At 39.0% G+C, this 27,616-nt stretch overlaps 1 protein-coding gene across 1 annotated transcript in view; it reads left to right on the top strand.

Annotated features, from left to right (window-relative positions):
* The window catches only part of IL31RA (interleukin 31 receptor A), an 88,080-nt gene that overhangs the window by 47,875 nt on the left and 12,589 nt on the right, over positions 1-27,616 (top strand). Inside the window, exons 4-11 of the mRNA XM_044224650.1 lie at positions 1,458-1,639; positions 3,966-4,117; positions 9,257-9,422; positions 15,331-15,410; positions 17,692-17,908; positions 24,298-24,480; positions 25,427-25,528; positions 26,338-26,484. Coding sequence (XP_044080585.1) covers positions 1,458-1,639; positions 3,966-4,117; positions 9,257-9,422; positions 15,331-15,410; positions 17,692-17,908; positions 24,298-24,480; positions 25,427-25,528; positions 26,338-26,484 — 1,229 coding nt within the window. The remainder of the gene's footprint in view (positions 1-1,457; positions 1,640-3,965; positions 4,118-9,256; positions 9,423-15,330; positions 15,411-17,691; positions 17,909-24,297; positions 24,481-25,426; positions 25,529-26,337; positions 26,485-27,616) is intronic.

The raw sequence follows: 27,616 nt of genomic DNA, 5'->3' as shown, positions 1-27,616 counted from the left end.
CCCTGAGAATAGATGGTGGTGGGTCGGTGGTATGAACAAAATGTACTGATGCTCAGAAATGATAGGAATGGATTTTTCCTTGAGAAAGAATAAGGAGACTTGGGATGCCTTCAGGGAGAGAGTGACTTTTGAACTGAGGTATGAAAGAGCCCTTCAGGTGCAGAAAGGGAAGAAAGGTTATTCCTTAGAGGTTACAGCATTAATAAAGGCAAATATATTCAGCTACAGTGATAGTACTCCTAACAATGATAGTATCATTTCACTGTTAGACCCAGTGGCTGACATTTTAAAAGAACTTCATGCATATGAGCCCATTTCATCCTCATAACAGTGCTATGTCATAGGTACAATACTACTCTCATTTTAGAGATGAGAAAACTCAGGCACAGAGAGGTTAGGAAACTTACCCAAGGCACAGAATTCAAACCTGGTGAGCTTCCAGAGCTTGTGCTTGGAACCATGACCCAACAGTACTCTGGAGGCTGTTTTTGCACTGCTCAACAATAGCAGAAAGCCTTTAAAGTCTTTTCTACTTTCAAAATTCCATGCTTCTGTACATTTAAGCTTTGCTCCATTGCGCCCAGCCCCACCGAACATTGGCATCTTGCAAAGTAGGATATTCCCTGCCTATTTCATCTCTTATATCATCATCCCCCAGCCATGGGGACTAGGGCTGTACCCACCCATTGGATTCCTACCAGTCTTTGTACTTATCTTCATTAAGTTATAGCTTGATAGGATTTAAGTTATCTTTATGCCCAGGAAAAAAAACTTAATGAGTTTTCTGAAAATAATGTATGGCAGTGATAAAAATTCTATCTGAAAAATATAAAGAGTGTAAAAAAAATCACTTGAAATTCCACCACCAGAGGTAAAATTTTAACATTTTGATGAATACTTTTCAGACATCTCTGAGAATGGTTATATAAATATATAAGTTTATATAAATGTGATTATTATGTACATAATACACATCCTTTTTTTTTCCCTTTCACCACCAATAGGAGTATGGGCATCTTTCCATATCAGTAACTTGATTTATTAAAAACTATTTTAATTCTATTTATGTATCTATCATAGTTTATTTAACAAATCCTCTTTTATCTTATTTTTCTTTTAAGGATAATTTCTCAAGGCTAGAATCTGGTGTTTTCAGGATCCTAGTCAGTATTTCTTACCAATAGGGAATGTATTACAAGCATAGATTTTGCTGGACTTACAGAGTTCCAAGGAAGTCTCTATGGCTCATAACATCTCAGGCAAGAAATGGGTAACTTTGATCTCTCCTTGGAAGAGATAAGGAAGGAATTTGGAGAAAGGAGCATCATATTTGAGATGATATAGTCCTCAAGAGAAACCCAGAGTGAAACTAATAAACACATGCTTAATATATTAAGTATGGCTTTGTTTCCAAACTACTGTACTAAACTCATGTTGAATTGCTTTTTCCTTCAAAGCTCTTATGGATACAAAAGTGATATTTGCCCAACTGATAATTCTACAAGGGGAAATCATGCTTCTTGCTCCTTTTTTCCTCCAACAATAACAAACCCAGATAATTACACCATTCAAGTGGAAGCTCAAAATGCAGATGGTATAATTAATTCTGATATAACACATTGGAACTTAGATACCATAAGTAAGTATCGTTTCTTATTCCTATATGCTCTACTATTAAAAGATAACCCCTCCCCTCTTTTTCTCAGAAGAGATGTAAACATAAAAGTAAACTCAAAGCTCAAGGAGATAGTAGGTATACCAAGGGTTATGGATATGTATGAGGGTTCCTTTCTCTCCACATCCTCACTAATGCTTGATATTTCCCGTCTTTTTGATACTAGTCATTCTCTCTGGTATGAGGTGATATCTCTTTGTGGTTTTGATTTGCATTTCTCCAATTATGAGTGATGTTGTGCATCTTTGCATGTATCTTTTGGTCTTCTTTTTATATTTGGAAAATGTCTATTCAGGTCTTCTGCCCATTTTTAAATTCAAATTGTGTGTGTTTTTTTGGTTTTGAGTTGTATGAGTTCTTTATATATTTTGCATATTAGTCCGTAATTGGATATATCATTTGCAAATAAATGTCTTTACCCATTTAGTAAATTGCCTTTTCATTTTGTTGATTTTCTTCACTGTGCAAAAGCTTTTTATTTTGATGAAGTCCAATAGTTTGTTTTTGCTTTTATTTCCCTTGCCTGAAGAGACGTATCTAGAAAAATGTTGCTAAGGCCAATGTCCAAGAGATTGCTTTGTTTTCTTTAGGAGTTTTATGATTTCAGGTCTCACATTTTAGTCTTTAACCCATGTTGATTTTATTTTTATACACGGTGTGAGAAAATGGTCCAGTTTCATTTTTTTGCATGTAGCTATCTAGTTTTCCCAGCCATTTATTGAAGAGACTGTCTTTTCCCCATTGTATATTCTTGCCTTTTTTGTTATATATTAATCGATGATGTAAGTTTGTGTTTCTTTCTGGATTCTCTATTCTGTTCCACTGATCTATGTATCTGTTTTTATGCCTGTGCTATATTGTTTTGATTACTATAGTGTGAAGTCTTGGATTGTGATACCTTTAGCTTTATTCTTGTTTTTTCAAGATTGATTCGGTTATTTGGGGTCTTTTGTGGTTCCATACATATTTTAGTATTTTTTTCTAGTTCTGTGAAAAGTGTTGTTGTTATTTTGATAGGGATTGCATTGAATCTGTATTTTGTTTTGGGTAGTATGGGCATTTAGAACATTATAATTTGTCCAATCCATGAGCATGATACATCTTTTCAGTTGTTAGTCTTGTCTTCAATTTCTTTTATCAGTGTCTTATAGTTTTCAGAATACAGGTCTTTCACTTCTTTGTCTATATGTATTCCTAGGCATTCTATTCTTTTTGATGCAATTGCAAGGGGGATTGTTTTCTTAATTTGTCTTTCTCCTACTTCATTACTAATGTATAGAAGTGTAACAGATTTCTGTATATTAATTTTATATCCTCCAATCTTGTTAAAATCATTGTTTTTAGAATTTCTAATGCAAGAGGATATATACTGATTGAATAGTGTTATTTAAGAAGACAACGGTTTTATTTAACATAATATTAATTTTGGTTAAAAAATACACAAATACTTATATAGAAAAAAGCCTGGAAATACACCAGAATGTTACAGTGGCTCTGGTTTATGGCATTATGGAGGTTTAAATTTTTCTTTCTTTTTTTTTTTAAGGGTTTATTTATTTATTTGATAGAAAGAAACACAGCAATAGAGAGAACATAAGCAGAGGGTATGGGAGAGGGAGAAGCAGGCTTCCTGCTAAGCAGGGAGTCCAATGCAGGGCTTGTTCACAAGAACCTGGGATCATGACCTGAGCTGAAAGCAGATGTTTAACGACTAAGCCACCCAGGCACCCCTAATTTAAACTTTTTCTTTGTATTTTTCCATATTTAAAAAAAATTTTGGCAATTTTTTGCCATGCTACTTTTAAAACCAGAAAAATATTACATATTTTGAAAGAGAAAGATTTTGAGTGATAATGTTTGTAACATTCAAGGAAAGTGAGAGATGCTTTCTACTGGACACTTTTGGGGGTTGAGCAAAGAGAGGTTGAAGGGAGTGGAGATAAGGGAAACAGCCCATTTTCTAGTTGTGTGATCTCTTCTTTTGACCTCCTTTCTTCTTGGCATAAGATCTGAACCAATCAGTAAAAGGTGCATTTGCAGAAAAGTCATAGAAATGTATCTTCTCCTCACTGGCCATTCTTTTTTTGGTGGTGGGGGAGGGGTGGGATAAACAGGTGTGGCACCATTCCTTTTGCCCTGCCTTCCCAACGCCATCTGCATATAGCCAGTTACGAAATATGCATTATCATTTCCTTTCTAGTTTTCTTTTTTTCAGTTTTAGATGGATGTTACTAGCATTTTTTGATCTTTTTGCATATATGAGAAAATTTATGATGATTTTTATTTTCAGTGAAAATTGAACCACCTGAGATTTTCAGTGTGCAATCAGTTTTGGGCATCAAACGAATGCTTCAAATAAAATGGATAAGGCCTGTGTTGGCTCCTCTTTCATCTACTTTAAAATATACTCTTCGATTCAGAACAGTAAATAGTGCCCGCTGGGTAAGTTATGCCATTATGATGTTTCTATTAGAGGGCCCAGAGAAGAATATTATTGATAGCCTTTTTTTGACCCGGAATCATTTCTCCCCCCATTTTCTACCTTAAAAATGGAAGACAGACAATAGTGGGTGCTTTTCATCCCAATTTCCCTTTTCGGCCTTTTAGAATGTATAAGTGTTTCACTGTAGGCATCTTGCATTCTGAGTACACTTTAATAAGCACCACTTATTAAAAGGTGAGAAATTTACTTTTGCATTCTGCTCTGATTTATGTCTAGATGTGTTGGTGGCCAGAGATTCTACAGCTTGGCCATTTCCTGTTTTATTTTTTCAAACTTTTATGAAATTGTGATATATGACATATTTAGAAAAGTGAACAAAACCTAAATATTACATTTAATAAATTATTATTAAGTAAGCACTTATGTTAAAAACCAGTGAGGTCCAAAAAAGCATGCCAAGGTCCCCGGCCGTCCTTTCCTGAAGATATTCACCATATGTCCCTAGAGCTTTTATTTTGATTTTTCATGGTAAATACTTCTTCACTTTTTCTTATGGGTTGGCATAGTAGGAATCCATATATTTTGTGTTTTGTAAATATTTGGCTTCTTTCAATATTGTACTATTAAGATTCATCCATGTTATATAATCCTGGAGTTTATATATTTTCATTGTTGTGTAGTACTCCATTATATAAACACAGAAGAATCATGGCTTTAATTTGCATTTACCTGACTTTTAATGAGCTCATTTACCTTCTCAGGTGTTTATTGGCTCTTTGGAGTCCTTCTTTGTGAAATGTTGATTTAAGTTTTTACACGTTTTTTTTTCTTCTAGTGGGTGGTCTGAGTTTTAAATTGACTTGTAGGAGTTTCTTATATTTTTTTTCTTTTTTTAAAAATTTTTAATTTTATAAACATATAATATATTTTTATCCCCCAAGATACAGGTCTGTGAATCGCCAGGTTTACACACTTCACAGCACTCACCATAGCACATACCCTCCCCAATGTCCATAACCCCACCCCCCTTCTCCCAACCACCCTCCCGCCAGCAACCCTCAGTTTGTTTTGTGAGATTAAGAGTCACTTACAGTTTGTCTCCCTCCCAATGTTCTTATATATTTTATTTATGGGTTTTTGTTTTTTATGTGTGTTGCAAACACTTCTGACTAGTGGTTTGCCTTTTAACTCTTCTAATGGTTATTTTGAAGCAGAACTTCTTAATTTTAATATTATCAAATTTTCTCAATCTTTTCTTTTATCCATAAAGTCTTATATCTTAAATCGTTTCTAACCTCAAAGTTTAGAGGGTATTCCCATATCTCCATCAATGCAACCTGAAATTATATCAAGTATTTTTTGTAACCACTAAATATTATTGACTCTTAATTATCTCCTAGCCACTTACATCAGTTAAGTCTTCAGGACTTTCCCCCCCACACACAAGATTTTCTAGGAAAACACATGTCTACTATCTTATAACTTGTTTGTTAAGGTAAGTGTAGGTGTTTTATTTATTCTTGTTGTATTTCTTCATGTTGGTTATACCCATCATTTCAGCCAATTTAGAGTCTTTATTCTATCACCCAAAACATACATTTAACTTATTACTTTCTATCTTTGTAATATCTTTGGCTTGGATCACTCTTATTTCTGTATCTTTATCTGATAGTTAAGAAAAACAGATCTGTCAATTTGTGACTATGTCAGAGCCCTGTGGCAAAACATTAGAGACTACTCAGAGATATCAACCGCTTTTTCTTTGAGTGTGGCCATTTATCCAGGTTTCTGTGAATATACTTAATTACCACCATAATCATTCAGCCCATCTTTTTCCAACTTATCCATGACACTATTGCTTGATTCTCCATTGTTGAAATTAAAAGATACTTTATCCATTGCATTGTCTCTTAACCTAGAACCCTTTCAGAAAAGAAAGTTGGTTAATTTTCACTTGTCTTGTATTTAACACAAGAGAAACAATGATGTCCACTCCTTCTCTCAGCTTCCTTTCTATGCCAGCTCTGGAATCATTCTACTAGTACTTGACTACATGTAACATAAGACTCATTAATTTGTAGTTTTGGGAAACATAGAAGGGAACTCTAGACAAGGCAATTCCTGGCAGAGCATAAACTCATCTTCCTTACATTACATGTTATAGTCTAAGTAAACATGAGGACTTGCTAGGGTGGTGTGCCCTTGGGTTTATTCTCTTTGTCTGAGCCCAGAGTCCTATGGCTGCTGAGATAGGATTCAACAGGAAAAATAAACCAAGATCTCTGTTCCTCTAGAAAATTACTGAGCCATGGACAACACTAAGTGAGATCAGCAGGTGTAAACTACCGGAGCATACAGCATGCTCTAGGCCACTTCTTTGGCAAACCCACCCACATCTGCACTCTTCTTTGCTTTATCCCTTCTAGTCCCTGAGATGAGAGGTCCTCTCCTGCTCTTGTGAAGGAAATGAGAGGGAAAGTGGAATGTGTATTTAGTATCTTTCTCCTTTCAGTTTTCAGACAAAATCAGTTCTAAATGCAATTACACCAACCCAACTTTTCCATGGAAAAAGGTCCAAATGTTTAACCCTCCAAGACCTGCTGCTTATCAATCCCTCCAACCTCATTATTATCCTGCCCTTGATTCTCTAGTAGTTCTAAATTGCTAGCTTCCCTTATGCCATGTTGTTTCACTATTCTGTCACATTTTTGCACCTCTCACCCTTTCCCAAACTTTGCTGAATCTGTTCATGCCTCAGAACTCAGTTCTGACGTATTTCCTTCTGAGAACCTGAGCTAGGTGCTCCTCCTCTGTCACTGCACTTAACCCTCAGCACAGTCATTTAAAGTTATCTCTCTGTGCATTAGACTGTGAAAAAAAACCCATATGGCCATATAGCAAGACTTACATTTGTAGGATGCTATATGGGTTGCAAAGCACTTTCTTATACTACAGACAATTTAATACTTACATTTATCTTGTCAATGAGGCATCTCTATTTTTCCTTTTACAGATTAGGAAATTGTGATGTAGAGAGCTTAAATCACCTGTCTAAGACTACAAGTTTTGTAGGTTGCAAACCTGAGCCCAGGTTATCTGACCCTAGGTTTTCACTCATTTGACCATATTTTAGCAACCTCCAGACCATCTTCCTGTTGCCTGTTCTAAGGAGCTTCTGCCCGTATAAGTCCCAGCCATATAAACACTCTGCCAAAGATCTCAAGACTGTTTTGAGAGTTTGATTTAGGCTTGGGCTTTGTACCAACACTTTTGACTCATCTTTTAAAACATAAACACTTTGGGCAAGCTAGGATTTGGCACAAAGTACAGATTGTTAGAAACAAACCTGATGAAGTTAATTAGTGTTTTATTAGGAGCCCGTTGTCTGTGTTGAGCTGGGAAAGTTTTAGTTAAGCCCATATAAGGAGGATCAGTTTGTTCTGGACCCTGTAAGAGCCAAATGCACTTGCCCAGACAAAAAAGCCAAACTAAAAAAGCCTTCCAGGCAGGCACACTGAAAGACTGAGCAGAATTTCTTTCTTTTTTTTTTTTTTTTGCTTTAGCAGTAGGGCTGAAAAGAACATTCTTACATAGTTACATTAGACAGAGCTTTCTGAGAGTGAATGCGAGGACCCCCAACACAAAAGCCAAGCATGTGCTTAAGGAGGCTAGTAAAGCAGGAAGAAAACTTCAAAAGATCGTTTTAAAAGAATATTATTATTTAAAAGAGCATAAAAGGAAAACAGAACTTTATTAGACTTCCTTGTACTTACTTTGTAGATGAGTATGGTTTTCATTTTGATTCATGTATGGAAGTCACCATGTAGTTGCCTTTCTCCCAAAGATCTTAATCTGGTTTCTCCTGGGCCCTATAACTAGGCTTAAGCTGCAGAGGCTACTCTCCTGGAGAGGATGGGTTGTCCCAGTGACCCTGTTCTGCCATTGCAACATTTCCAGGGGTGACTGGAGGAGGGAGCTCACGGAACTTTGGATTCAGCATGAAACGATCCTCACCTTTGGCTCCTACATCTTTTTCCCAGCACCATCTTACTAGGCTGGGAGCTCACAAGTGTCCATTTGCAGCTGGGATGCTCAGCTTTTTGCCACATATACACTTTGTCATTTTGCCCAGTTTCCTTTAGGCCTAACACCTATCATTCTATACTTACTTCACAGCTGTTATATACATATAGGAAATGTCAGAACTTCCTTCTCTCACTAGGTTTTATGGGACTAGTGGGCATCCTCACAAAATAGATATGCCCATTAGTGCAGTTTATTAATTAATTCAATATGAGTTAATATAATCCAACAGCTGAAAGTTCTTATTGCAGCAACAGTGATCATGCTCAAAAACAAGTCTCTGAATTTTTAGTTTCGCTTGGAAAATTGGATTCAGAAGGGACTTTAGAGACTATATAAAGCAATGTGTTCATTTTACTAGTGAAGATACTGAGGTCTAGAAAGGAGAAGTGATTTATTTACCTCTCTCTCTCCATACCACAAAAGAATGTCAAAATGAATGCATGCATCCAGGCTGCTGAGATCCTTGGCAGCCCTGCTGGTCACCCAAAGACCAACAATTTGCTGTGGAAGATTTAGGTAAAGGGAAAGGGTCTAGGAGGGATGAAATCTGTGTTCTGATCCCAGTTCTGCTCATAACAAACCCTGAGGTAATCCATGGTCACTTAACTTTTGAGGCCTTGTCCATGACCCGAGTTTGAACATGATGCCACTAAGGAAGGTCTCTGTTGCCTACTGTTATGTAAGGCCTTATATCTAGGTGTTGGAGTCATCTTCTGTTTTTAAACTGAGACTTGGGTTGCCTGGGTCCTAGGACTCCACCTTGTATTTTCCAGAACAACAAGACTACTCATTCACGTCCAGACCAGGGGCAGGGATCTCTGCCTTCCAAGTGTAGAGAGAGGAAATGGGGAGGGTGGTGGTTCGTGGGGTGACTCACATCTGCTCAGGCACAAATGATCCCCAGGCATGCGTGGAAGTTTATTTATGAAAATTATATTTTTTAAAACTCGAGGTACAGTGCTTCTAGTTCTGAAATGATTGGGGAATGGAGAAGAAAAATGGAAAGATAAAAGAGGTCTCCCATCTAGCTCAGGGTTATCTCTGTCTTTTAGATGGAAGGCAACTTCACCAAAGAAGATATCGATAGAGATGAGACCTACAACCTCACAGGGCTGCAGGCTTTTACGGAGTATGTTGTAGCTCTGCGATGTGCCCCAGCGGAGTCCATGTTCTGGAGTGCTTGGAGCCAAGAGAAAGTGGGAACAACTGAGGAAGAAGGCAAGCTGGTCCCTTGCAATTTCTTTTCTGCCTGGTCTGGTTTCAGGTGACCTGGGCCTAGCCTTATTTGGTTTCATCAAACTCTGTACTTGGGAATCATGGACTCTGGCAGTTTGTACATTCCCTCTTCACAGGGCACTCACTGTTGAGTCCACACCGTAAGTCAGCCTTCCTCAGATGGCCTTAGTTAGCATCTTTTTGCCCCAAAGGCAAAAGAGCACATCTTTAATACTCTTAGAAACTTCTTATACTATATGTGAAGTGCTGTAATATTATTTAAAGATATCCTATGATAAATTAAAGCTGTATATTGTAAACCTTGGAGCTACCACTTAAAGATAAAGGTATAATTAATGAGGGAAAAAAAGTTAGGTTCTTAATGACAGTGAGGGAAAGATAAAGGAACCATACAATGAGTGAATGCTTGCTGTGAGTGAGGTTTGGTGTTCAGACTAATACTTTAACTCTGTGGGGTTGGCTAAAATCCCAGCTTGGCTATGGAGTGCTTTGGGCTAGATACCTATCTCTAAGCCTTACTTTTCTCATTATTTACTCCCCCTTTCCACAATAGAATACAATTTATAAAACTAAGTTAAACGTAGTACCTACTTTTTAGTGTTATTTAAAAAATTCAATGACATAATGTATTTAGCTTACAATAAACATTCAATAAATGCCAGACTTCCTATTATTTTTTTAGCTTTCTATTATTTTTATTAAACCTTCTAGGAGCCCTATAAATGATGTGGAATCACCACACTTGGTGGTGAAGGAGCTGAGTTTCAGAAGTATTAGCCAATTGCTCAGGTCACTCAGCATGGGTTACTGTTCTTTGTAAATCAAGTCTTGCCCAGCACCTCCCCCTCAGCAGTAATAAATGTTTTTTTTTTTTCCCCAATTTATTTATTTTCGGTAATAAATGTTTGATGAATGTATCAGTTTCCCACAGCCACTGTAACAAATTATCACAAATTTAATGGCTGAAAACAGCACAATTTTTTTCTCTTACAGTTCTGGAAGTCAGAAGTCCAAAACAGTTTCACTGGGCTAAAGTCAAGGTGTTGGCAGGGTTGTTACCTTTTAGAGACTCTGAGGGCAGAATATGTTTTTTGTTTTTTTTTTACCGTTTCTAGCTTCTAGTGGTTGCCTGTGTTCCTTGAGGTTTGGCCCCTTCCCCCATCTACTAAACATATCACTCTTTGCGTCCATCATCATGTCACTTTTTTCTCCTCTTCTGTGTCAAATCTCTTTGCCTCACTCTTATAATGACCTTTGTGAAAACATTTAGGGCCCACCCAGATAATCCAGGATAATCTCCAGTTTATGATCCTAAGTTAATCACATCTGCAAAGTCCCTTTGGCCATACAAGATAACATGACCAATGGCAGGGATTAGGACTTAGATCTTTGGGGTACATTTTTCAGCCTAACATGATGAATGAATGAATGAGTAGTTGAACATTTGCTATGTCCACACATCTTTTGTAATAAGGAGGAGAAATGTAAAATGTTCATCCTTCTAACCTTCTGAAGCTTTACTCTCCCTGAATTTCCCCCAGCCACACACTCGGCCATAATTTCAGTCATATTCTCTTAAATCTTATTCTGTTTTACAGCCAAGTACCACAAAAGTTTCAGGTAACATTTGCAATCAATTTCTGTGCTCCCTAGTCCATTTGACAATAATTTATTCCTCTGAATCTTGCTTGAGTTTCCTATGAGACAAAGTTGGTACTAATAGGTGTTCAGCACATTTGCACATATGATAAGATGTCTGGGAATAATCCAGTATCTTCTGAATTTTGTAGCTTCCACTGGAGATGTTCATGTTAGTTCAATCTACACTACCCATTGGTGGATGTAGTTACACAACATGGGTTCATGCAGCACATGGGAAATTGGACTAGAGACTTCCTTTTCTTTCTTTCTTTCTTTTTTTTTTTTTTTTGAAATTCATTTATTTGAGAGGGATGTAGAAAGAATGCAAGCACAGAGGGAGAGCAAAAGGAGAAGCAGACTTCCCGCTGAGCAGAGAGCCTAATGTGGGGCTCCATCCTAGGACCTTGAGATCATGACTTGAGTCAAAGGTAGAGGATTAACAAACTGAACCACCCAGGCACCCCAGGCTAGATAATTTCTAAAGGCTCTTCTCACCCATAGATTCCATTCATCTATGCCACTCAGGCATCTAGTTTTCTATAACAGGCTCTAGAAGTCCAAGAAAAAAAATCACAGAAAATTCCAAATCTTTATGTCTAAGTACTCAGAACAGTACCTTACAAATGGTAAGGGCTATATAAATTATACATCAATAGAAATGCAGACATGATAAAAGAAAACTACTCAGTTTGTAGATCTCATGTAACTTTTGATTAAAATTACATACAATATTTGGGAACACATTTACATTCTATAGACATCACCTCAAAGTGTCTAATGAATACAAATATAATAGTTTACAAATACTAAACAGCACATAAATTACACAGAAAAAAAATGGCCCATTGGTTATAATCTGTAGGAGTAGATAGTTATTGTCTGTCTTAACTGAGCCCTCCCTTTTAAAGGATCAGAAGACAATACATGTAGTATTGTTGAGTGACATGTCCTCTGCCTTTGCTACACCTTCTGGCAGATGGTCTAGGAGATTAGGTTCTACTTCAGGTATAACCCTGTTTTGCACTGCCCTCCTGCCACCCTATAGCTGGTGGTCTTCTCTCCAGTGGCCTCCTGGTGCCATTGTGGCTCTGGATCTTCTGTTAGCTCATGACAGCCCAGCCACTCCCTCATGTCAGTTTCTGTTTCATCCACTTGTTTTGCTGCCAGAAACAAGATTTACTGTTTCAGCTGATTTGTTATTTTGGCTAGTTGGGCTAGAATTCATTAGCAGAGCCCTAGATGCTGGTGTCGTCTGTGCCTGGGGCTGATTAAATCAACCACTTATTTATCAAAGTCACCGCTGTAGAACTTTTGCTTTTGTTTCTCTTCATTTTTTTCAGGATCCCAGAGAAAACTGATGAAGAAGCATCCCCTTGGCCCCCAGCAAATCCTAATTTCCCATTTTCTAATTCATAAATAATTTGTTTCCCTATTTCACAATGGAACGCCAGTTATTTAATACACCTCACCTCAAACCATTTCTAATTGCTTGAAATTTTCTCTTCTAAGTAAAATATGAAACATTATTTATTTTCATTTGGATTTTAATAGATTGATTATTAGGACAATTTATCCACATTTAAGCATATAGGACACTGATGTCATTACATTCTGATATTCTGATCCTGGCTTTATTACCTAAAATCTTGTAACACTGAAACATACATCTCTGTGTTTCAGAAATGGTGATGATATTACTACCATGCTTAATTATAAGGGTGTGGCAATTAAATGAGGCAAATCAGGTAAAATGCTTAGTATAGTGACACTTGGCTAAAAGTTAACTGTTCTTATTAATTGGTCTTCAGCAAAGCACCAGGGCATGTCTGAGGTGTCTGACTGGTGGTAGTTGTGGATATTCCCAGACTGTAATGGAAGCAACATAGCATCAAATTTTTGCTAACGTGTTCAAAGAATTGATGCCTTTGAATATGTAGATATTTCGATGGATTTGGAAAAATTTAATTTTACTCTTACAAACACACTGAATTATTACTTTTCTAACTTTGATTATACTGCAAAGCCATTACTAGCTCATGGTTAATGGAAATTTCTTTCATTGTAGAAGATTTACATGCAACTCGGGCAATGGTTTTACTAAAAGCTGCATCTGTGGGAAGCTGATATTGGGAAGATGGTTCCTCTTTGGCCTTTATCTGCAGGAAATAGGGGCCTCAGTGAAAAAAGAAAACACTTGATTAAATTCATTTACCATCACCATCTATTACAACTAGATGACTGCCTATGGGATAAATCCAAGGAGAATTTCGCTTGTATTTCTAGCCAAGTCCTTGCAATGATTGATTATCTAATAATTAGTTTATTTTATCTCTGTCCTTCAGATGAATATTCGGGGCTGGATTATAATACACCCTTCACCTTTAGATTTGTTTTCTTCTTACTGTCAGTGCTATTATCTCTGAGTCTGACTGAACATAACTGGAATGGAGAGACTCTGCAAGTGAGAGATGGAGTGATAGTCCTTCCAATTCCATGGGTCACCTGTGAAGTCTTGTGACCTTGGGCCCTTGTGCTAGAGCTTTCTTCCCAGAGGAACTCTGTATTCACATCTCATTGGCTAGACAGGTTGAAACCAGCTTTTTGTTCTCTGAGAAAATTGAATACAGGCTGTCTGTCTTCTGATTCTTTATTGAAGAATCGATTTGAAGACATTGATATTGAAGAATATCAATATTCTTCATCAGATAACTTCTGACAGAACTTGTAAGACAGTAAGACGGTTATCTCGGTGGGGCACAAATGAAGTCAAGTTTTTAAAGTCTAAATAGTTTTGATTTCCTGATATGCCTCTTACATAGAATTAAATCTCATCAAGATCAGGGCCTACCAATTAGACTGTTTTACTCATTCCCAGCTTCTGCAAGAGTAGCTGTAGAAATGTGACTCTCCATTGATGACAAAACAGGTTATTGACTTACTTGACCTTTGGCTCATTTTTCTACATTATGAAGTTGTTTTCATTTGGAGTTCAGTAATTTCACCCTAAGACACCTAGTCACCCAAAGTGTGACTGCACATACCTGAAAACAGTCTGTTAGTACTAAAGCAGTTTAGTTCTTGGCCTCAGTGGTTGACTCCATTCTCTGCAGACCTACTTACATTATCTTCAGCCATGTGATTTCCTCAAAAAAAAAAATTCAGAGTTCATTAACTGCATCTTCAATTAGAGACATTTCTTTTCCCAAATTACAGGCCACTAGCCTTCTGGACAGTGCTTTAGAATTATCTGCTTTCTTCTCCTGGCTAACATGTGTAAGTCATTCTTAAACTAGAAACTCAGGATTTTGAAATTATCCCTGTCTGATCAGATCTTCAGAAGCTAACACACTTGAACGATATTGTCTGGGATTATGTTATTCACAGAAGAACTGTGTAAATTGGGTATAACATTATGCCCTTACATTTTATAGAACAGAAATATGAAAAAAGTACATATATCATATTTATGTATTTTGCTCAGCTGTGATTGCAGCCATTGGCCTTTATGTTTCCCATTGTCTTTTTAAGAGGATCCTCATGATAAATTCCATTAATTAATTCATTCCCCTAGTCAGCCATTTGCTCCTTCATATGACTGCTTTTTATCAGGCTATGAGAAACATGAAATTCAATATGAACCTTTTTTGCTTTTTCTGCCACAAAGATCAGCATCAAATTTAAAGCTCAGGTAATGACCTATGGCCTAGCAAAGATTATTTCTCTGCTCCTTTCTTCTTTAATTCTTTGTTATATTTTGTAACATCTTAACATTTTGGGGAGTAGGTCTTATTCTCTCTTTCTTCCTCTCCCTTCCCCAACCTGAAATGCTATATATAATATCTCTATCTATATATCTATCTCCTTATTAGTTATCTGTGTCATTCCCAGCTTTATTGTTTATAGATATTATATCTTAGAGGACACGAGATGTTACATTTCAATCCAGATTTCAGTTATAAATTATATTATGGTACTTCCTATTATACTTTTTAAACTTACATTAAGCCATTGGATCTAAGAGCAGTTTTAGTTTTTACTTTTGGTTGATGTGAATCCTTTGGTCACAAAATGAAGACATCGTGGATTGTTATAGTGCAGCCATCCCTCCACTGATCGCTTTACTCCTCCTGGCTTCCTCCAGCAAACCCTTCCCAACTGCATTTCTAATAGTCCTCCCAGCTAATTTCAGCAAATTCTGTTTCAGGTCCTTTCTGTCTTATGTTGAGCACCTCACTCTGTTTCCTTACAGCTCCCTATGGCCTGGATCTGTGGAGAGTCCTGAGACCAGCCAAGGTCAATGGAAGAAGGCCAGTGCAGTTGATGTGGAAGGTGACCACCTTACAGTTTTGTTGTTGTTGTTGTTGTTGTTGTGTTTCTGTTTAAAACCATTGGTTTTTTACACCTCCAGTAACTGTAATTCTTGAAATTTTACCATCTGTGTTTCCTTCCCTAGAGGCTTTATAATGCCCCAAATCTCACTGTGGTTTCACAGTTCACAAAGCCTCATAGGTCATCTTATAGTTGGCCTAAATACACCTTACAGACCCTGCCCCCTCTCTTCTTTGGTCTGAACATTAACATTTAAGACAGGTACAAAGTGCAAGTGCAGGAAGCATCTTGACCTTCTGGGGAACTACCCCTGCACCTCCCCGCCATCCCCCACTGACCCAGGCTGGCTGTAATATTGTATAACACCTACTCCTACATGGGAGAAAAGCACTGACTTGGGGTCAGCTCACTAATGTGGCCTTGGGTCATTGAAAACATATATTGCTCATATGTCCCTTTGAGTACTGGTATAGTGGGATATAAGGACAGAACATGAGTCAAATGATCCTTTCTTAGATGGAGGCCTGGGATTGAGGAACAAAGGAGAAGGTGTGGGCATCATGTGGAGAGATGGAGAAAAGAGGAGAAGAGAAGGTTAGACAAAGGACAAAAAAAGAGGGGAAGAGGAAATAAACAGGAAAAGAGAAGGGCAAATATGAGGGGGGGAAAAGCCAGCCAGGAACCAGGAGAAAAAATGGGGGAGCTGTGGAAGGGAGAAGAAGGGGAGGAGAGCAGCGAGATGTCAGAACTCTTCAGTAGTGTCCCGAGTTCTCCGGGAACACTCATATTATTTCATGCTTGCTAAAGTCCAGGCAAGTTTAAAATCCTTCTGAAAATGGAGAAATCACTTTCTTTACTGATAATATTCTAATTCCAGTTATGCTCTCTGCTTTTCTCCACTCCCTTCATACCTTAGGACTTTGGGCCCCCCCCAAGTTGTAGAGGCAGCAGGCCAGGGAGAGCACAGCCAGGTGTACTGGAACACCTTTGTAAATCAAGATTGTGTGACTCCCATTTTGTGGTTTCTTTCTCACTGATTAAGTATGAACAAATCACTCAGTCAGTATATTTTGGGGGAAGGAAAGCAAACAATGGCACATATCCTCATATGGTCAGCCACAGAGTGTTGGGTCAAGTAGGCCAACATGTGAATGTGAAGTTCATGAAATGGACTTGAGTCCCCTCCTCTTTCTTTCCCTCACCTGGGGACTGGTCCTTTTTTTTTTTTTTCCTCAATAGGAAAGCTTTCTAAGAATTAAGTTTGGTTAAAAAGATTGGACTAAAACTGAATGGTGGTAATGATTGCACAGCTCTGTGAATATACTAAAAAAAAAATCCCCTAATTGTATGCCTTAAAGTAGTGAATTTTATGGTATCAGAATTACACCTCAATAAAGCTGTTGTTTATAAAAGAAAATGCATTGTCCTAAGAGGTAAAAACCTTCCAGTCATTAGGAAGTTTCTGTCAATTCCTGAAATGGAAAGGCAGTGGGACAAAGTGACTTCTAAAGTCCTGTCTCACCTTACATTCAGTCATTCTACTCCATCCATGTGTGTTGTCAGTAACACAGAGTAAACAACTGGAAAGCCCTATAACTCCTGGAAAATACTCAGCAAGGTGATCACTAGGCAAAAACATATGGTTAGAAGGTTCAGGTTCAAGGCTGAAGAGAAGAGTCTGGCTTGGAATCTCTGGGATCCCCTGAGGCTTCTCACCACAGGTTTAGGACTGGTAGGGCAACCCTGAATGTTTTAGGCCTCTTAGCTGGGATATCCAGTATGGCTGGCCCAGGGAAGCTAGCTCTTTTCTCAAAGGAGGTAACATGCTGCTTTTTATGTCACAGCACAGGTACTTTCCAACCCTTGGAAGCTTCCAGAGAAGAGATGACCCAGGGCCAGAACAGAATAGGGATTCTTGGAGGGACTGTCTCACATTTTTAGCTTATACTGTCCTGTCCTGTTCCTGTGGGAGGGAAAGAAAGATAAGCATCCAAATGACTTGCTTACACTGGCTTGCACCTTCTCCTAGTTAAACCTCATGGAATTGCACTTCTGTTAAAGGTTGATACCAAGGGACCATTTATCAAAGCTCTTTTGGCCCTTGAAGGATTCATGTTAGAGCACAGGGTGTATTATTCATCCCAGAAGGGTGATGACCTAATTGCAGTTTAGCACCTAATAATTAACATTACCCCTCACCCCTCATCCTCACCATTTATTACCATCTCAGTGTCTATCTTTTCTTGTTTCTGGCAATACATTTTGTTTCCTTTGGGTTCAGAAGGCAAGTGGAGCCCCGGTCCTGGAGAAGGCCCTTGGCTACAAGATATGGTACTTTCCAGAAAGCAACACTAATCTCACAGAAACAGTGAACACCACTAACCAGACACATGAACTGCATCTGGGAGGCAAGACCCATTGGGTGTATGTGATTTCTTATAATTCTCTTGGGGAATCTCCGGTGGCCACGCTGAGGATTCCGGCTGTTGATGAAAAGTGTAAGTAGAATGTCAACATCTTACTTCGATGCCTGGTCCCAACTAGCTGGCCAGGAAGACCCCCTCAAGGATTGTTCTTTCTGTCAGGTCCAAATGAAAATAAAGTGGGAGGGTGCTTGGGTGGCTCAGTGGGTTAAGCCGCTGTCCTCGGCTCGGGTCATGATCTCAGGGTCCTGGGATCCAGTCCCACATTGGGCTCTCAGCTCAGCGGGGAGCCTGCTTCCTCCTCTCTCTCTCTGCCTACATCTCTGCCTACTTGTGATCTCTCTCTGTCAAATAAATAAATAAAATCTTTAAAAAATTAAAAAAAGAGAGAAAAGAAAGAAAATGAAGTGGGAGCTTTATAGGTTATGGTGAGGAGACCAAAATCTTGTGGTAATTAATGAGCCCCTTGAAATACACTTCCTTTGGAACAAAGCCTGTGTTGAAAAGCAGAGATTTCATAAAGTCATATGAGACAGTCATACACCTAGAAGTTCTACAAGCAGCTTATATTTGTTTGGTCTGAGTGAGCCATATAAAACTGTCCAAAAACCATGTTTGTCCTCAGTGAAAGAAACTTCTTTTTTGAGTTTTCCCTTTCATGGTATTGACCATGTCCCAGCCTGCACTTACTCACTCTTCCATGTTCTTCCTTTTCCCCTTTCCATGTGAATCTTCAGTTAGGAAAATTTCTGATGTTTACACTTACCAATAAAGTGCTCATTACATTTTTGATTAAGTAGTTTTAAACATTTTACTGTTTCCAGGCAAACTCATCTTTTATATCGCATGTTGGAATAACATGATTCTTAGTCAAGGAATTGCAGGCAAGGGATTTCTTCTTTCCCACTTTATTTTTCTCTATAAAAATTACTGTTTCTCATTCTATCCATTTTCTCATTCCTCATTTTCTCCCTCAGTTGGATGCAAGTTTCTTGAGCACAGAGATTTTTGTCTGTTTTTCTTTTCCTCCTCTTCCTCTTTCTCACACCCACCCCCCTTCTGTAGCACCTAGAATAGGCATAAAGCAGTTGGCATAGAAAAGGTTCTCAGGGAAAAAAAGAAAGAAAGAAAGAAAGAAAAGGTGCTCAGTAACTTCTTATTGAAACACATCATAGTTAGATAATGCACTCTCTAATTTTTCACCTCTCTTTACTTAGACCTAGACTGGTTCAGACCTTTGCACTACCAGCGTTGGACACATTTGCCTCTACTCCCCTCTTTCTCTTCCCCTTAAACTGAACCCATTTCTTCCCTTGCCTCATTTTGGAACTCTTATGTACAGCTGACTCTTGAACAGCATGAGTTTGAACTGGGTGGGTCCACTTATATGCAATTTTTATATGCAATTTTTTTTACTGTACAATACTATAAATGTATTTTCTCTTATGACTTTCTAAATAACAGTTTCTTTTCTCTCATGTTCTTTGTTGTAAAAATATAATACATAGGGGTGCCTGGGTGGCTCAGTGGGTTAAAGCCTCTGCCTTTGGCTCAGGTCATGATCCCAGGGTCCTGGGATCGAGTGCCGCATTAGGGTCTCTGCTCAGCAGGGAACCTGCTTCCCCTTCTCTCTCTGCCTGCCTCTCTGTCTACTTGTGATCTCTTTCTGTCAAATAAATAAATAAAATTTTTTGAAAAATAAAAAAATTATAATACGTAATACATGTAACATGCAAAACATGTATTAATCTACTCTGTTACCAATAGGGCTTCCAGTCAACAGTAGGCTATTAGTAATTAAGTTTTGGGGGAGTCCAAAGTTATACATAGATTTTCAACTGCACAGGGGTTGGTGGCCCTCACCCCCATGTTGTTCAATGGTCAGTTGTATACATATTCTGTGTTTTGAGCTACACTTGATATTACTGTAGTATTTAATAATATTCTTCACCATCCTTAGTTCCTGGCATCCTACTTTCTGCCTATCTGATATCCCTAGTGATGAGGTTTCTGACAAACGTGTGTCATTGAATAAACATTCTTCGTTAATAGAGGCACTGCTGCATAGTAAAACCAGTTTCTTGGTGTGGCCCTGGAGTGGGAGGCAGTAAAGAATAGTGGATAGAAACATGGGCTTTGGAGTCCAACAGCCCTGTATTCATATCTTGGCTTTTTTACTGTGGTGTCTAGATACCACAAACCTTGGGCAACTTATATAACCTTACTAAACCTCAGCTACTTGTAAAATGGAGCTGTTATATAGTAATGCCTTCTTCATGGAGCTGTTGTGAAATGAGATTGTATCTTTAAAATGATTTGCCTAATGCTAATTATTACTATTGTCATTCTTTTTTTAAAAAAAAAAATTTATTTATTTATTTATTTATTTATTTATTTGAGAGAGTACAGGAGGGAGAAAGGAGAGAGAGAATCTGAAGCAGACTCTGTGTTGAGTGCAGCCCAGTGGGGGAATTGATCTCACAACTGAAAGATCATGGCCTAGGCCAAACCAGAGTTGGATGTTCAGCAGACTGAGCCATCCAGGTGCCCCAACATTGCCATTCTTAATAAAATTTCTGGTTGATTAATTTTTTATTAGGCAGGGATTATCAACTTTAAAAATACTATAAAATAATATTTTAACTAAAATTATGCTAAATTCCCATAGGGTTTTTTGTTATTGTTGTTAATTTTTCCCAATTCTGAAGGTACTTGCCTTGTGTCAGAAGCATCAGTGTGATCATCCGTTATAATAATCCCAGACCAGATGCAGGCAAGCTACAGCTGTAGACCAAACCTGGCCTGATACCTGTTTTTGTAAATAAAGTTTTATTGAAACACAGCCACACCTATTTGTTTCTATTTGCTTATGACTCCTCTTGTGTAATAGTGACAGAGATGAATCATTGTGACAAAGACCACATGTCTTATAAAACCTAAAATTTTTACTATTTGGCTTCTTACAGAGAAAGTTTAAAGACTCCTGGTTTAGACATATAAGAAAGTAATGCTTTATAGAATTTTGTTTAATAAGGTATAGTCAGCTAGAGAATAGTTATAATAATAATAATTGTTACAGCAGCAACCCTTTCTGCCCATGGGTCCTGTCCTTGTGCTTTAATAAAATCACCTTTTTGCACCAAGATAATAATAATAATAATTGTTATAAGTGTTAACACTTAGTAAGTACACTTATCATATGCTGTTCATTGGTAAATGTCAGGCATCATGCCAAGATGAGATAGGTTAATTTAATGCCTTGAAATGGTCCATGAGGTAGAGGCTATTAGAATCATTTAATAGATGATGAAGTGGAAATTCAGGAAAACTTGGGAATCTGCCCACGGTTGCTCAGGTGAAATCAAACCCAGGTCTGCATAATCCACAGTTTTACAATATACCAGAATCTTAAACTTGATGCTGCTTGACATTGAACCAGTTATTGACCTTTGTGGGCCTCCATTTTACCATCTTTTAAAAAAGGGTTTGGAATAGATACACCTTCATGTTCCTTCGGACCTAAATATCTCTGACTTTTAAAGGACCTCAGCCAGCATGTGGCTCTGGAGTGATCTGAGGTAGGACCCCGAAGAGCACAGCCACTGTGTGGTGTGGGTAAGGAGACTGTCAGGACTCTTGAGGCAGAGCTGAGAGTAGCCTTAGACAGCTAAGGAGAGCACCACAGTGCCTGAGGGCTGTATTTGATGGCCCACAGTGACTGCCTTCATGCAGACCACGAGAACTTAAAATTGTTAGCAGTCAAAGCCCCTTTTCCCCTCTCCCAGGATGAATATGGATTTTCTACAGCACCTGGGGTTATGTTGTATTTGGAGAAATTGTTCAAATGTTCTTGTTGAATAATGGAGGGGTCCAGGAGAGTTTACATACAGCAGAGTGATGATTTGGAAACTTCTCCTTCAGCACCCTTGACACTGCCCAGGCTCTTTCACAGTTGACATGGCTTAATTGAACCTTTTCCACACCTCTCGTGGCCCAGGGCCTGGGCTGTTCCATTCACCCCTATAGCATGTTTGGCTCTTTCAACCTTACCTCTGCTCCTCAGACAGCCAGTGTTGGTAAAGAAAAGGACTGTGGGCTTAGGAATCAACACTCATTCCTATCTTTAGGTCAGGATTTGTGTGCAATTAATTATTATGAAAGTGCCTCCAGGGAGACCAGAAAAGGATGTGAAGGAAACACGGCCAGGGAAAGGGAGTTGGCCAAGCCAAAGGTGCTATGTAGATTTTCCCAGGGCTTCTGTAACAATGGACCACAGACGCAGTGGCTTCTAAGAACAGAAATTTACTGTCCCATTGTTCTGGAGGCCAGAAGTCTAAAACGAAGGTGTTGGCAGGGCTGTGCTCTAGGGGAGGATCCTTCCTTACCTATTCCAGCTTTTGGAAGCCCCAGGCATTCCTTGGCTTATAACAGCATAACTTCAGTCTCTGTCTGGGTCTTCACATGACCAGCTTCCTATGTCTCTTTGTTTCTGTGTCCAAATCCATTCATGAGGACACCAGTCATAATGGGTTAAGAATCCACTATCTTAACTACTAATATCCACAACAATCTGATTTCCTGATAAGGTTACATTCTGGAGTACTGAGGATTTCTTTTTTGTGGGACACAGTTCCACCCATAATGGGTAAAATTTGCAACAAAAACCTAAGGAAGAATGGTTCCAGCATGGCCTGCAAGGGGACTGTGGAGTGAGTTGAGGGCACAGTTCTTCCAACAAAGCAACACACACACACACACACACACACACACACCAAATATTAAGAAGGGATTGAGAAGATCAGGGAGCATGAACATTACCTTCTACAAGAGGCTAGGGAGGGTTCCAGAAGCCCTAGGAATGCCTTTCAGCCTGACCAGAATGGTAACTGAGGATGCTTAGAGGCTATGGGTGGGGGTGGGAGTGGTAGGAGCTCTAGAGATCACATGTTGTTGATGTCCTGGCCACTATCCCTACTCCAGGTTTACATTTCCTTCATGCCTCAGTTGCCCTTCCTGATCCTTTTAGATCGACAAATTTCCTGGCCTTTCTCTGGGACTAGCAGCTGGAGTATCTCATAAAGGCCCAGTTTGAGAAAAGGATTCATAAACTGTGGCCTTCAAGAACAGAGGCTCGTAAAGGTGCATACAGCCTGCTGGGGCTTGTTTGCCTAGAAACAGCAGGATTCAGTACTCCCAGACCTCACACCAAATTCTACACTTGGCTAGGCTTTGGAAGGCTTTTTGATTTTTTTTCTGAAGGACACTGCCTCCTGCCTTTATCCAGGACTGTCTTTGGTGTTCATTGAAGCATACTTTGTTAATTGTAATTTTGAAGCCTCAGGCATATTGTGGGTGATAAGGGGCAGAGGAGAGAGGAGAGTGGCACCCCGTGATCTTCTGGGCCCCACCTACTTGTGCTCCCCTTCTGTGCCACATGCCCTCCAGTAGTTCTCCTTTCTTCTTATTTAAACATTTTTAATAAGATAGCTATCTGATTCTAATTAAATCTTAGGTATTGTATTGAAACTCTTAGGTATTTTATTTATTCTATTTAAAATCTTAGGTATTGCATTGTATTTAAATTTTTTTAAAAGATTTTATTTATTTATTTGACAGAGAAAGAGAGAAGACAAGCAGGCAGAGTGGCTGGCAGAGGGAGAGGGGAAAAGCAGGCTCTCTCCTAAGCAGAGAGCCTGACGTGGGGCTTGATCCTTAGATCTGGGATCATGACCTGAGCTGAAGGTAGTCACTTAACCAACTGAGCCACCCAGGTGTGCCCCACCCTTTTTCCCCCCCCAAGATTTCATTTGTAACTTTTCTATTAGAGGAATCCTTGTTGTTTGTTTCAAGACAAGAGGGTTTTTTGTTGTTGTTGTTGTTTTTTGTTAGGGCTGCAGAAAATGTCATTTACATATCAGTCCTACCTAGGTGCTTTGAAGTGTGTGTCTACATTTTTCTGGTACATACAGTTCTCACAGCCTTGTGGATAGGAATCTATAGCCAGGTTGTGTGGGACCAGCCTAGATAGTTGAAATTTGAAGTCACCTCCCAGGTATGCCTTTAGGGGCATGATCTCCCAGCTCCCAGCCATAGAATTACTGGTACCTGAAATTCTGCTTTTAGAGATTCATTCTTTGTCTAAACTTGCTTCCTTTTACTTGCACAGGCACGTATGGAAGGTAAGTCTTGTGACTCAGCAACTTTCTAATGAGATTCTTTCTTGGAAATAGGTAAATTTTGGAGACATAAGGAAAGATTAAGAAGATAGTTAATCAACAAATGTAGGAGGCAAGGAAAAGTGATACAATAAAAAAGATGGAAACAGCACCATTAAGAGGAGGCCTCAGTGGAGATCTTGAATTTTGATCTTCTTTACAGTTTGGGCAGTGGATGGAAACCAGTGTGGTTGGTGCATTTGGAGAATGAGTTGGGAGCTTTCTCTCGTTTTTTTTCCCCTCTCTTAGCATTTCAGTGCATTGAGGCCATGCAGGCCTGTCTCACTCAGGACCAGCTGATGGTGGAGTGGCAAAGCTCTGCTCCAGATGTGGACACATGGATGGTGGAATGGTTCCCAGATTTGGACTCAGAGCCCTCCACTTTTTCCTGGGAATCTGTGTCCCAGGCCAGGAACTGGACAATCCAGAAAGGTATCCATTGTGGACCCCACAAGTTCCTTCTATATAAGATTCAGTTTCATTTCCACTAATTTTAAGATCTTTAACTTTGACTCTAAAGCTGTAGATGTAGTTTTGGACATCTTTGGTTGTCCTTTGGACAAAGCAAGTGCAGGCCCAGTGAAGTGCCATATTTCTTGGTGGTTCCCACTTAGGCTGGGCCAGGAATCTATGGATATCAGACTTGGTATATGGTCTATTTATAGGTGGAAATCACCATATTGACCTCACCATCAGAGAGCCCTTCCTGGATATCTTTGATCATGTGGGTAATGCTAGGGTTTTTCTCCCATCAGTCTTGCCCAGGCTACTCTTTTAGTTCTGGTTCCCTGTTTAAGATCTAGGTCCCCTCTCCAAGTAAGTGATATAGGGAATAGACTTCTTTTTAAGAAAGTCCCTTCTCCTTGAAAGACAGATGAATGAGGCTTTACCCTCTCAATCCTGCCAGTCTAACCATTTATTACTTAATGGCACCATATAAAGGATTATACTCATGCAGGGATTCATGGTAGAGGAGCTAGAATTCATGGAATCTGAGTTCTCAGGATGATATGCTATTGAGAGAAGGATTAAGTTTTATTCTGTAGTGCTTCCAAATCATGTAACAAAATCCATGATAGAGGAAGGACTGGATCTCTTACTTTTCCCTTCCTGGTTGGCTCTGTCATTTCATTAGAGTGGTGTAGACTTAGTTCTAATAATTAATTTTAAAAGGTTAGAGTTGGACAATGGAGATGATCCATCCTAACCACCTTGTTTTCCAGATGTGGAAACAGTAGAGAAATGTTCTCACATTAGAGTATATGTCCATACTTACAGTATGTCCTCTAAGATGTCGATGTAACTCGGTCTAACGATTCTCCTTTGCCAGCCTCTGAGCATAAGGCTTATTTTCTGTCTCTTTCCCTCTTTTTTACAGATGAATTAAAACCCTTCCAGTGCTATAACATCTCTGTGTATCCAGTGTTGGGAGACCGAGTGGGCCAGCCATATTCCATTCAGGCTTATGCTCAAGAAGGCAGTATGTATGCAAAGGCCCTGTGGGGCAAGGAAACCCTGGGGCCTGTCCAACAACCACACAGGGCTGTGAATGTCTTTAGTCCATTCACAGTTGCCTTAGTGCTTAGCTGTGCTGCACCTTCAGCTTGGAAGCTTCATACGCTTAACACAGTTGCGGTCAGGTTATAGGTTTACTGGATTTCAAAGCTGGGATAGAAGTTAGAGATCCTCAAGTCCAAGCCCCTCATTCTACAAATGGAAAATCAAGGCTCAGAGAGGTAAAATAATTTGTCCAACCTCACAAAGGAACTTAGGGCCAATAGGCTTGTAAGCAGAAATAACATAGACCAAGTTAGGGACCTTACAGAGTTAATCCTAAATTGGAGATGCAAAAAATTATTTTTGTGTTGCTGTTGTACGGTACAACTCATGGGTTGTACTGATGAACTGCCCAGACTTTATTCTTTATCTTTTGGAGGTTAACCTTATCCAGATTCAACATTAGAAAATCTTTCCTGTCACTCAAAGGTAACCCCGGGTGCCTGTCCTGCAGCTGTATTTGATACTAGCTATTACCGATACGAATGAAAGCTGAATGCAAAATGAGAGTGGGGGCTCTGTCAGAAAGTACTTTTTTTGCAGGCCTTTAACAGTGCTTTCCTTCTGTTCAAGATGGATAATTCCATCTTTTCCTTACTCTGCTTTTCCCTACTCTGCTCCGGCCTCCCATCTCTGGCCCCGATTTGCCTTGAGTACCACCCACAGCTCTGGGGAAAAGGATCTTCCCAGCTGTGATTCAGTGCTTATTGTTTTTCTCCCTGGCCTGTAAAGTTCCGTCAGTGGGTCCTTTGACTGAGGCAGACAACATTGGTGTGAAGACAGTCACAGTCATGTGGAAAGAGATTCCCAAGAGTCAGAGAAATGGCTTCATCAGCAACTACACCATATATTACCAAACTGAAGATGGAAAGGAGTTCTGTAAGTGTGCTTGTAGCCAAGCTGGAAAACCCCCAAACCCCAAAGAGTTGCTGTGGGTACACCTGCTGTAGGGGTTGGTGCCCTATAATCTCACATGAATCACTTAGCCTCTTTGACAACCTTTCTGATAATGAGGCCAAGAACACCTACCTCTTGAGTTTTTTGGAGTCAAATGAGAGTGAAATGACAGTACCTAAGAATCAAAAGGAGTGTTTGTGGTCAGGCTGTGAACAAGCTGGCCTTCTGGGAGCTTCCCAATCATTAATGCAGACTCTTTAATACTCTGCCTTAAAGAGTAGAGTGGTGACACCTACCTCAGTGCAGGACCCTCTACCCTGATTCCTTCTGCCCACTGTCAAGTCATACTTTTGCTTGAATCCACAATATCTACTGACGTCCTCAATTCTGGGCTAGGCTTGGATTCCTATTTAGGCTAACTTTTTTTGTTATAGTAAAATACATAAAGCATAAAATTTATCACTCAAAACATTTGAAAGTGTACCAGTTAGTGGCACTGAGTATATCAATAATGTTGTGCCACCATCATCTCTATCTGTTTCTACCCCAATAGAAACCCTATACCCATTAATCAGTCTCTTCTCATTGTCTTTTTCCCACAGTCCCTGGAAACCTCAAAATTGCTTTCTGTCTTTTGGGTTTACATATTCTGGCTATCTCATATAAATGGAATCAATCATACAATATGAGGCTTTTTGAATCTGGCTTCTCTTACTTAGCATTGTGTTTTCAAAGTTTATCCATCTTTTAGATTGTAATAATATCTTATTCCTTTTTATAGCTGAAGAATATTCTATTCTATGGATAGTCTGCATTTTGTTTATCCATTCACCAGTTGATGGGCATTTGGCTTGTTTCCACTTTTTGGCTACTATAATTAATACTGTAGGCAAATACTCTTTGAGTGTTTACTTGCTTTTAATTCTTTGGGGCACATACCTCAGAGTGGAATTGCTGACCCATATGATAATTCTGGTTTAATTTTTTGAGAAACCACCCAGCTGTTTTCCATAGTGGCTGCCCCATATTACATGCCCACAAGCAATGGATGAGAGTTACAATTTCTCCATATTCTTACCAACACTTATATTATTGTTACTATCATGGTGGGTAT

Source organism: Neovison vison, chromosome 1 (assembly GCF_020171115.1).
Source record: "Neovison vison isolate M4711 chromosome 1, ASM_NN_V1, whole genome shotgun sequence".
In the NCBI taxonomy this organism is placed as follows: domain Eukaryota; kingdom Metazoa; phylum Chordata; class Mammalia; order Carnivora; family Mustelidae; genus Neogale; species Neogale vison.
Note: the sequence above shows the minus strand (reverse complement) of the source record. Positions and strands in the feature narration are given on the sequence as shown.